The sequence below is a fragment of the Aedes albopictus genome, chromosome 3, assembly GCF_035046485.1.
Source record: "Aedes albopictus strain Foshan chromosome 3, AalbF5, whole genome shotgun sequence".
Classification (NCBI taxonomy): Eukaryota; Metazoa; Arthropoda; class Insecta; order Diptera; family Culicidae; genus Aedes; species Aedes albopictus.
The window spans coordinates 129,280,245-129,291,982 of NC_085138.1; the positions used below are offsets into that span (position 1 = coordinate 129,280,245).

Below are 11,738 nucleotides of genomic sequence, written 5' to 3' on the forward strand. Positions count from 1 at the left end.
GCACGCTAAGATCTGCGCACATCTTACTGTGTCCGTTTGAATGAAGGCAAACCATACGCAGTTTATGAACGCTCGCTTGCAGAAATTGGAACACAAAATCTAGTTGAGAAGAGAATTGTTGAATCAAAACAATCACGATTTAGTGTAAACAATTCTTAGCGTGTTACCGGTTTCGAAATTGAAGCGACTTAATCGAATAAAGTCGACTGCGCAACCCGGATTATTTCATCCATCGTGCATCTCCGCAACATTGGTTTGACAGTGTTCCAAACTATTCGTCCGGCGGTGTCCACGCCCAAAAGTGCTCTCTCAAATGACGGATCCGTGCACTTTAAATTATCGGAATTATCATCATCGTTCTGGTCGTTCTGCCGTTGCCGGTTGATGTTGCCACCGACGTCGTTGTCGTCGTCGCCGTGTGTGGGAGATCACTACTCGACACATATTTGGCTATGGAATATTAAGGCTCCATTGAGAATAACAAATATCCCAGAACTAAAAAAGCACTTTTTTCCAAAATGATCAACAAATCAAAGAAAATAAGAATGTCCGATTGTTTATTTAGTCAATTATGAGAATCGGACACACTGGTTTTGTTCGCTTCTTTGTCATTCTGGAGAAAAGTGCTTTTTCAGTTTCGGATAATATGCGATTCTCATTTGAGCCTTAACAGCATGCAGCGGGCCATGTGCGCGACGACCGAATACATATTTATTCGACTATGCGTTGATATTTAAGTTAAGTAGATAAGGGCCAGAGCCGGGGTAGTTCCCAGTTTGCTATGAGAGTGTCTACGTGAGAATATGTCAGTCGCTAATGTTGCTCTTCTTTCGACGTTTGCGAGACACTGGCGCTGTTAGGTAGCCGATTATGGACCACGACGGTCAATAAATCGAGTAATCTCTATGCATTTAGGCTTCGGTCTTTATTGCCGTTTGTTGCCTTTATCAGCTGTTTGTCCATTTTGAATGCACAAGCAAGAGAAGTGATGGAAGTTCTTCATGGTTGGAGTTTTTATAAAATGGAAATATGTTCAATTGATTTTTGTTTGGAACCATGACTTCAAATTACGGAGTACTATCGCTGAAATCTTTAAATGTATGTAAATTTAAATAAACGAAATCCAGTGAAATTTAACGACTTCAAAAAAGTTCTTAGAACATTGTAAAATAAAAATAATACTAGACATTTTTCCAATATATTAGCTACATATCTTGAATTGGTAAAGCTCAGATTTCATATTAACCCCCTCAATTCTATTCTATTGACCAAAACAAGTCTGACTACCAATTCACTCACTCCCAACTCAATGCAAGTCAAAGACGTTATCAACTGGATGGCACTCGAAATATTCAAACTTTTACCGTGGCGCCAATTATCATCCTCATGTAAACTGGTAATTTTAAAAATTCACGCCGCTGGCTGTTAAGAAAAAAAAACGGGTTCGGTTAGCTCCCTTCTCATCCAACAAAAATAAATCTCGACAAAAATCAGTCATCCTTGGCAATCCTACTATCCATGTCGACTATGCTGCTGTCATCGAAATGTAAGTTTGCGTCATGAATTCAATCGTGCATGGAATTACCCGTGAAGGAGGAAATGACAAAACTATGGGAAATTATGTGTATGTTTAACACTTAACCTAATTTACAGCTCTTTTGTCCACTAGGGCACTGTGTGATCGATTCTAATTGGCAGCTGCACTTAGACGTTGTACAGCGCCTAAATGTATTCTATTCTAATTCTACTATATCGAACTGGTTTCCTTTGTGCTGCCGTCATTTTTTTACCCTCGTAGAATGATGAGCACGAGGATGTTGATGTGTAGCTCTTGTTTCTTTTCCAGTCCGATTGGTGGTCGTCCATTATGAGTTGCCGTTAGTCGATATCCAAGTTTCCGGGTCCGTTTGAGCATATGCTCAGAAGAGGGTCAGTTGTCAGCCGCTCTCGGGGGAAAGAGCAATTGACGAAAAACTGCAAGTGCCGGGGCTGGAATCGAATCCATGACCATCCACTTATGAAGTGAACGTGTAGCCACTACGCCACAGGCCCCGGCTGAAAATATGTTATCGACCTGTAAATGCATTCACATTTATGCATACTACAGAAACACGTGGTTGATGAACAAATTGAGATTTGAATTACGAAAAAAAATCCACGAGCTCCAGTGGGAATCAAACCCACGAATCCCAATTAGATAGATGGGTGCTTCTTTCCTCGAAGCTACAGAGGCTGGTTCATCTCTTAAGAGTTAAAGTTAGGTGGTTTTTGCAGAAACTTGTGCAAATGGCCAAAATTTTTGGGATAGACAACTTTTTTGTCTTTTACAAAAAAAGTTCAACATGCTGTAACTTTTCACAGAGTTCATCAAAAATTCTCAAATTTTGACTGTTTGTCAACCTATTATATGAACCGTTCTGGTAAGACACTATTTTTAGACAACTTATTTTTGAACTATCAAATCTCCTAAATCAGTGAACCGAATTTAATGAAATTTTGAACTTTTGATAAACGTTCAAAATTTCATTCCATTCGGTTCACAGGTTTAGAAGATATGATAGTTCAAAAATAAGTTGTCTTAAAATAGTGTTTTACGAGAACGGTTCTAGTTTCGCGAAGGATTGAACAATCGGGCTCAAATTTTTACCAATAATGCACATAGGTTGACAAACAGTCAAAATTTGAGAATTTTTGATGTACTCTATTAAAAGTTACAGCATATTGAATATTTTCGTGAGAGAAAAAAAAAAGTGCCTATCCCAAACATTTTGGCCACCCCGTGTACATTGACAACTGGGCTGTTCTTCAAAATATCAAGTCAGTTAATATGATATGTCAAAATGTGGACTACAAAAGACTGTGTTGTGAAAAAATGGATAAAATCATTCGTTTAATCGGTACAATGTATTTATAATTTCCGAAAGATAGAGTAGGATTGATGAAAGTAACTGACTTTGAGTTCCGCCACGATCCAGAACAATTTAAGTGTGAAGATGTCCATCATTTTGTTGACACAAAAATCATAAATTGAGCATAAAGACTTCTGGAGTGGACCAATTCATAACAGTTTAAGTGAAGTTTCATACGCGTTACACCTATGCCCAACAGGAGGTACTGCCATCGGTGACCATTGTCATTTGTATTGCAAAAGAAAAGAGATCCACTTCTTCTTGATAAAGTGGTCTTCACATTCCCTTTGTGCAGCCTTATAAATCACGAACGGATGAACCGCACAGAACATTTTTTACACGTTTATACTGCTTTTCAGGGTACCTGTGTTCAAAGGGTTTCAAATCAAATTACATCACTGAAAATTATGTTATACTTATGCTTCAACAACATCATCGAAGCTTTGATCAGATTTGACATTGAAGAAGACATCTCTCAAAAACTCTGAAATAAACTCCAACACAGTTATGTTCTACGCTTCATTTTGAAACCAAAGATTTTTTTCCTAAATTTATAAATTTTGAACCATTAATGTATAGTTTCTACCAGTATACAAATATTAAAGACCATTATTTTAAAATTGATGGAGCTGAAAACTGCTGAACATACCAGGCATTGCTCAAGTGGTTCGGCATTCTACTAAGTTATTTGAATTTTCGCTTTTTTTAATAAGCCGGAGAAATTTTAAAATTGCTATGCAATGTCATGATTTTTTTTTTCTTGAAGAAGCCCTTTACACTTAATTTTTTTCAGGTTTTTTTTAATTTTCTGAACAAATACTCAAAAATCTACCTAATTCTAGTATATAATATAAAGTAATTATACCCCTATCTAAAATTATTCTAACTTCGCGTAGAATAGCCCGATCTTTTCCAAATTTCTACCACTGATACACAACCAGTTGGTTAACTCACTGTAAAAATTTGATGCACTTTTCAGAAAGTTACTGCTATTTGACCAGTGACCAGTGACAGTTTTAATTCGACATAGAAAACTGAGTCATACACGCATAAAAATCCGTTCCAGATATCGTCCACAACCAATCACGATATGTGGAACAAGCTAGATTCCCGTTTACGAATATACACCATGAATTAAAATCACGATGTCGTGAACATAATTCTGCTGTATACCCGTAACGCCTGAGATCTACTATTCCATTCGCAAAAATGGGAACATAGTTCACGGCGAAAGGTATTCAGTTCATGGGAACAGGAAACTAAATCACGGAACCTGGAACTTAGTTCATGGTCTGCTCTACATAAATGAACTAAAATCACAAAAACGTGAAACTCGATCCAGCATTCAGGAATTCCATCATGGCCGTAGAAATGTTTTTCACAGATTTTCTCTTAATTTTAATCACGGAAATAACAACGTACGTAACTCAGCATTTTTTAGCAAAAGATGAGTTTCATTAAGCATTTTTCACAAATGTACTCAATTTTAAAGAAAACTTATGGTTTTAGAAGATACAGCGGTCTGACTGAGTGACTGAGCCAACATCATCCAACAATTACCACCATCCGTGGGAGAGCAAGCAAACTTCCCGTCGTGGACCTGGGCACACGAATTGTTGCAACCCGGGAAGCACTCGCAGGTAATCCGCTCCAGAACAGAAATTTAACACAACTTTGCTTGTCACTAATAGTTTTAGGAATAATTTCACCAAAACATAAATCAAAATAATTCGGGCACTTAACATCGCGACACTTGTGTTGACTATCGTAAGCACGGGCGTTACCAACAATGACAGCGTTCGTGAATGGAGTTCCAGTTATTGGGAACAAAATGACGAATTAGGCATTCAGGATTCTTGATGTCATGATTTGAGTTCCTGTATTTGAATGCGTTACTATATCAACAACAACATTGAGCAGGCGTGAACTGTGTTCTTAAATTTACAAAACATATTCTTGAAAACTAGATATTTAAATCACGTTTATGGGAACTAAATTGCGAATATGATTGGCTTATTAGTTTCGATATTCATGATTTGTTGTTCTGGAAAATCGGAACAGATTTTTTAGCGTGTAGATAAAGACAACAAGATAATTCTTGTCTTGAGTAACTTTAATTTTTCATCCCATGCAGTGAAAAATCTTTATCGCGAAGGTGGATAAATCCGTGGAATTTGATCACATGAGTGAAAAATTTGATGCCTGCCAGGATTTCCCACAAAGCTCCTTCCGAATTTTGTCATGCTATTTTCTACCTTCAAGGATTCCTTTCTGGATTCTTCCTCTCTGGACATTCCACTGAATGCCTACCAGGCTTTTCCAAGAAGTCTTTCCGGGATTTATCCTTGAGCATTTTCCAGGATTTCTGTATTCTGACCAATTTTGTGTTCTTTACGGGAATCCCATAGAATTTTTTACCAGAATTGCTTCCATAGGTTTACCAGGAATTGCTTCCACAGTCACTCCTGGGCATTTTTGTTTTATTTTCGTACAAATTGGGCCGAAGGGTCTCAGATTTTCATGAAACTTTTTCCACACGCAGGGATCATAGATATATGAACAAAACAAAAATGAGAAAAATTCAGGGTCGCCTATTTTCTCAGAAAACTCAGGTGAATTTTTTGTGTTTTGCCCTGACACTACTTACTTTGAAAAATCATAACTCAAGAACGAAGCATCGTAGAAACAAAGTTTTTCTTAGAAAATGAAAGCAAATTTTCTCAGAAATAAAAAAAAAATGAACTGGAAAAAGTTTTCACACAATTTTCCACAGTTGAGATAATTCGTAAAGAAAAGTCGGAAAAACTGTGCCCGAAATCGTGGAAAATTTTCGAAAAAAATTTTTTGAGAAGGTTATTTTATAAGCTTTAATCGCTGAAATTTTTGTAATGCACTTTTTTTTTCGTTTTCGAGTTATGGCCAATTTTGTTGAAAAATGTCCAAAAAGCCTTTAATTTTTGAAAAGTCATAACTCAAGAACGAAGCATCGTAGAAACAAAGTTTTTTATTTAATGAAAACGAAAGAAAATTTTCTCAGGAATTCAAAAAAAAATGTAAAGTGGAAAAAGTTTTCCACAAAATTTTCGGGCATAGTTTTTCTGGCTTTTCTTTTTGAATTTTCTAAACTGTGGAAAACTTGTTGCAGTTCGCATTTTTGATTCCTGAGAAAATTTGCTTTCATTTTCTAAAAAAAACTTTGTTTCAACGATGCTTTGTTCTTGAGTTATGATTTTTCAAAGTAAGTAGTGTCAGGGGAAAACAACAAAAAATCACCTGAGTTGTCCGGGAAAATAGGTGACCCTGATTTTTTCTCAATTTTTCTCTCTTCAAGTCTCAGATTTTCATGAAGTTTTTTTTCCATACGCCCTGTCTGTGAAAAAAAACTTCATGAAAATCTGAGACCCTTCGGCCCAATTTGTACGGTAACAAAAAAAAAATGCACCCTGTGATTTTTTAGAAGTTCTCGTGTGTTTTGTCCAAAGACATTTTTGTGGGGTTTCTACCAGAATTATCCAGAGATATCCACAAAAGTTTATCTCGCGATAAATCGCAGACGTTGTTGTGAGATTCCTCCTAGAGTTTCCATCGGGATCCCTCTTGAATATTTACCGCAACTTCTTCCGGTGTTCGTTTTGGGACTTCTCCAGGAGATATTTCCGGGATTTCTCCTAAAGTATTCACAACAGTTATTCCTGAGATTTTTACTAGAGCTTCTCCAAGGATTTTTAAGGGATTTTTCACGAATCTGCAGGAATTCCTCTCGGGATTCCTTCCGTAGTTTCTTCTGTAATTTCTTCAAGAAGTTTCCGTGAGCCATCAGAAGTTCCTCCTGGATTTCTACAGGAGTTTCAGATGGAATATTTCCTAAAGATTCTCGCTGGATTTCCTTCGAAGTTACACTTAAGGTTGATCTTGAAGTTTCTCCCGCGACTTTTCTCAGAAGATGCTTTCCGGTGTTGGTCCTAGGATGTCTCTAAGAGTTTTTCAGAACTAACCAAGGAGTTTCTCCAAACATTTGTTTCCGAAGTGCCTTCAAGTATTTATGCTGAAGCTACTGCTGACATTTCTGATAGATTTCTTCCCGTTTTCCATCCCAAAGAGAGTGCTGGTAGTCTCTATAATAAAGGCAATTCAATCAATCAATACCAGAGATTTATCCATGGCTTTTCGCGCGAGTAGCTGTTTACTGTTTTTTTTTGCAATGATCCATCTGTGTTTTTTTACGGATTTTCAAGGGACTATTCCCAGAGCGCTTCCCGGAATCCTTACCAGAAATTGTCCCAAAATTCTTGAACCTGTGGCTTCGTAGTCGTGCGGCTAGTGCAACCATGCATTTAGTCGCGGGTTCGATTCCCACCGCAGCTGTCAGGAAAAGTTTTCGGGTGTGTCACTGGGTGGTGCACGCTAATCCGTTATTTAGTGCCGTGCTTCCTTCAAAAAGTGTAAAAGCTCACTGGAACCATTGTACGTGTCCACGTCTTAAAAAAAACTTACGAAATTTCTAGTAGGAAATTCCCGGAAAATATTGGAAGGAATGCAGATTAAAAAATAATCTCGTGAAGAACTGATAAAATCTGGAGCAGAACAAAAATGTTAAATTCATGGAAGTGCTCATGGGAAGTTCTGGAGAGAAGCAATGAAAGAATTTAGAAATCCAAGGTAGAATCTCAAATTCAAGAAATCTTATGAAAAAAAAAATATAATGAGAATCAGAGATCAGATCAGAACTACAGGTCTTCACTCGTAACATTATTTACATCCGCTATAAGGACTAACATTACATTATCAACCAAGGTTACTGAATCGACTTGAAAACCAATACATGCTGTTAACGTTGAACCATTCGTCATTGAAATCATCGTCATCATCAAACATTTGAAAGCAGTTTTTTCGTTCAAATCAATCTTATTTTCTACGACAATAGATTCACTGTATTCCACATGAGGAATAGAATACAGTGAATACACATCCGTGGTCATTGTTTTGATTTACAGCGAAAAAACTGCTTTTCTATTTCCGAAAAATGATGACGGATTCTTGAGCCTTAATGCTTTTGGGACATTTCAATTTTTTTTCGTATACATTTTATTGTCAATCAGTTGAGCAATTTAAACTTTGTTTATTGCCCTACCCTAGTAAACCAAAAAAAAGGTTGAAACTTGGGTTGAAACAAACAAGAGTTAATTGTGTTCACAATATATTTCTCTGTGGTAAAACTTTGAAATTGTCTTATTCCCTTCTACTCGGTTTGATTCTGATTCACTCAGAGCATCAAATTCCAAGTTTTTTTTTTCGTTCAGATTGATGCAAGGTTAAGTTGTTTTTACAGCAACTAAAAACTGCCTGGACAGCGATTCGATTCACAACAAATGGCACGTGTCTGGGCCGTCCGCCGACAGTCATAAAATAGGGATTATCGCGAAATGCCAACGCGAATTTGTCTGTTTTGTGTTGCTGGAACGGGGATTACATTTTTTCACGATTTGCGCTAAAGTAGAATTTATGTTCCCAATGCATGCTCGTTCGCAGCAAGAAAATGTTTAAAAACACATAATTTATTTATGTTCAATATTCTCACCTTTGCTTCAGATTCTCCGGAACGAAAATGTTCCACCACGAGTGTCGCTTCTCGCGACCGTACTTGCTGGTGAAGGCATCGAGCCCGTTCGCCGAACCGAAACCATCCAGACCATTACCGCCGGCGCCTTCCGCATTGTCTAGCGCCGAGGACATTCCCTTGCGGCGGCGTCGTTCCAGTTTCGTTTGCCACGAGGACGAACGACGCCGTTTCTTGTCATAGCCGGACCCGTTTACTGTGAGGTTTCCATTGCTGCCGTTGCTGTACTCGGACGAACCCCCGTTGGTCTCCCCGCCGAGGATCGCGGCAACACTCCCCGCAGGGACCGTGTAGTAGTGACTGGGCGAGTCGTTTTCAATGTCCGACTCGGTCGTTTTGTGGTACTTTTCGGGGATCGTGGCGATCGGGTAGTTGTGACTGTGCGATTTGGAGTCACGACGACCTCCGCCGAGGAAAGCCACCGCAATGGAACTGCGCCGCTTGTTGCCTTTGTCACCGTTTCCGTTGTTGCGACCTCCCAGGAGACCTATGGCGAGTGAACTTCGCCGTGGCGATTTGGCACTGATTCCATTTTTGATGTTTAATGCATTGGAAAACGTTTCGTAGCTTCCGTTGGTCGCACTGCTTCCGGTGGTTCCGTTGGGTGACGATAGCGGATGTAGATGGTGGAAGCTGTGTGAAAGTTCCGATTCGGCACCGGTTACTGTGTGAAGACTAGATTCCTCCTCCAGGGAGACCAAGGTGGGGATCGATCCGGTACTGAGATCCTTCCGGGAGCGATACTTGCCCGGGGTAGAGAGTATACTGGTCATGGTTTCGGTGATGCTGTTTTGTGGAAAAAGATTCATTGTGAAGTTAAACTGAAAAATGTATGTTACTTGAAAAGCTGGAGCTTGTACAGAACCGATTTTCTAGAAGATGTAGCACAGTGTTTCAATCTATAATTGTATGAGATTACATCTCTGTTATCCTTCAGACCGATATGAAATTTCAAAGAAATTTTCTTAATACGGTGTATCAAACAATTGTCCGTACAGCAAATTTGTTGTCAAAAAAATGTTTCATTCAAATGTTTATAACTTTTTTATACGCCAATCAAAAACGCTGAAATTTTGACCAATCATGAATCATATATTAATGCTCCATTGGTGAAATGTTGAGCGAGATCGAATAAGTTCTCTGAAAGTTACAGAACTTTTAGTAAAACTTATAATATTTTTGAACACCTTTTTAAAACATTATATCTCAATATGTACTCGATAAAACTTTTTCATTTTTTTTTTGTGTTACAGCTTAAACCTAAGGCTTTCATATGCAGCTACGTTTGAGGTTTTATATTCACTTGAAAAAATATGAAAAATGTGCTTATGTAGTTGACGATATTAAAAAACAATACCATATTTTGCACATATAATCTGCCAAACGTTTTCCACCAATAAAAGTGCATTAACTGAACGAAAAATGCATAGGACCTACTCTTCATATGTAGTTTAGTAGGTCCTGTATAAAAATATTACATTAAGAGCGTTTTAAAAAGCTGAAAACACTTGGCACTTTTATTGATCAAAATATGATAAATTTCCAAATAATGCTCTGAACATATACAGATTTTTCATATTTTTTGTAGTGAATCTAAAACTTCAAACGAAGCTGCATATGAATACCTTAGGTATAAGCTGTAACACAAAAAAGATTGAAAAAGTTTCATCGAGTACATATTAAGATATAATGTTTTAAAAATGTGTTCAAAAATCTTATAAGTTTTACTAAAAGTTATATAAATTTCAGAAAACTTATTTGATCTAGCTCAAAATTTTACCAATGGAGCTTCAATATAAGGTTTATGATTGGTGAAAGTTTCAGCGTTTTTGATTGACGTATAAAAAAGTTATAATCATTTGAATGAAAAATTATTTTGACCAAAAATTGCTGTACGGACAATAGTTTGATGCCCTGTAGATACCTAAATGCTGTTTCAGGATTTTGAACTATCAAAAGAGATAAGAAATAAGCATTTACAAACCGTTCTGAATGCTCTGATCTGGGTGAACCCAAACCAGTTTATGACCCCGACTGCAAATGCCAAAGTCAACGAAACAAATAGGCGTTTAATACTCACATGAACACAAATAAATCATAAAACGGTGGGAACCCGCAGAAATAAATGCGACCAATTATTCTTTCCAGTCGCGTTAACCCAACAACGAACGGTAAGGTATGTTTTGACCATTACAACTGGGTACCAGTTCGAACGATGTGGTATTGCTCTCTTACTGTGTGAGTCCGGTCATTTACTGGACGTTTTATAGCATAAATAATTGGACAATATAATCCTATGATAATATCGATCGCAATCGTTCGGTCAAGTAAGCGACCCGCACTTGCTAGTGGTTAGTGGCATTATGGAGTGAAAAATTGGCTGCTTCTGGTGGAGGTTGGCTACCGCGCGTCTGGACACATATGCTAAGTTAAGGTAGGTCGTTTTATCTTTATTGAGTTTTTATTCAATTTGATAGGGATGGGGTTAACAAGAATTGATAGTTAAAAATCTGGAACATAATAAACATTATTTGAAAACTCACAACAAGTTAAATTAGTTTTTTATCTCTAAAAATCTGTATAAATTACAATTGAACAGAGATTCAAACATTTTTTTGTCGTAAGTACATCGTTCTTTGGCCCCATGTACACTCCCGTTCAAAAGTTTGGGGTCACCCCCTCAAAAACATGTCATTTTTTTAGGCCCATATCTCCGCCAATTTGCGTCCGATTTCAAAACCCTAGGTTTCATTCAAAAGATAATAAGTCAAAGAAACTTTGAACATGATTTAAAAGAAACTTATTCAAAAAATTTTGTATGTAAACTTAACCCAAAGTTGCCAAATTTTCTAAAAAATGAATATAAACTTACGGCAGTGTCGCTGGAAGTTGGGTCGACCAAATTTTAAGATGAGAGCGGTAATATGACCCATTTTCTATTAGCTTTCAACTGCTTTTTACAGAACTTAGCTTAAAAAATCTAGAAAAAAAGTTATTCAGTAAATTAATCCTTGATGTCATCGACCAAAAGTTTGGGGTCACCCATCAATATGATGTATCGGCCAAAAGTTTGGGGTCACTTTCGTAAAACATGGAAAAGTGATTTGGTGATATCTTCGTCATCTATAGTTCAATTTTAATTATTTTTGGCTCATTTCAAAGATAATTAACTAAATTTACATTTGATGTCTTCAACTTAACGTATATAACGA

General features: G+C 37.3%; 1 protein-coding gene across 14 annotated transcripts in view; it reads right to left on the bottom strand.

Moving 5' to 3' along the window:
• The window catches only part of LOC109622365 (TLD domain-containing protein 2), a 768,101-nt gene that overhangs the window by 307,159 nt on the left and 449,204 nt on the right, over nucleotides 1-11,738 (bottom strand). For 11 of the 14 annotated variants that reach the window (XM_062860654.1, XM_062860656.1, XM_062860659.1 and 8 more), the window contains exon 2: nucleotides 8,488-9,312. The exons of the other annotated variants lie outside the window; for them this stretch is intronic. In XM_062860654.1, the coding sequence (XP_062716638.1) occupies nucleotides 8,488-9,299 (812 nt within the window). In that variant the 5' untranslated portion in view covers nucleotides 9,300-9,312. The remainder of the gene's footprint in view (nucleotides 1-8,487; nucleotides 9,313-11,738) is intronic. 14 annotated transcript variants of the gene reach the window in all.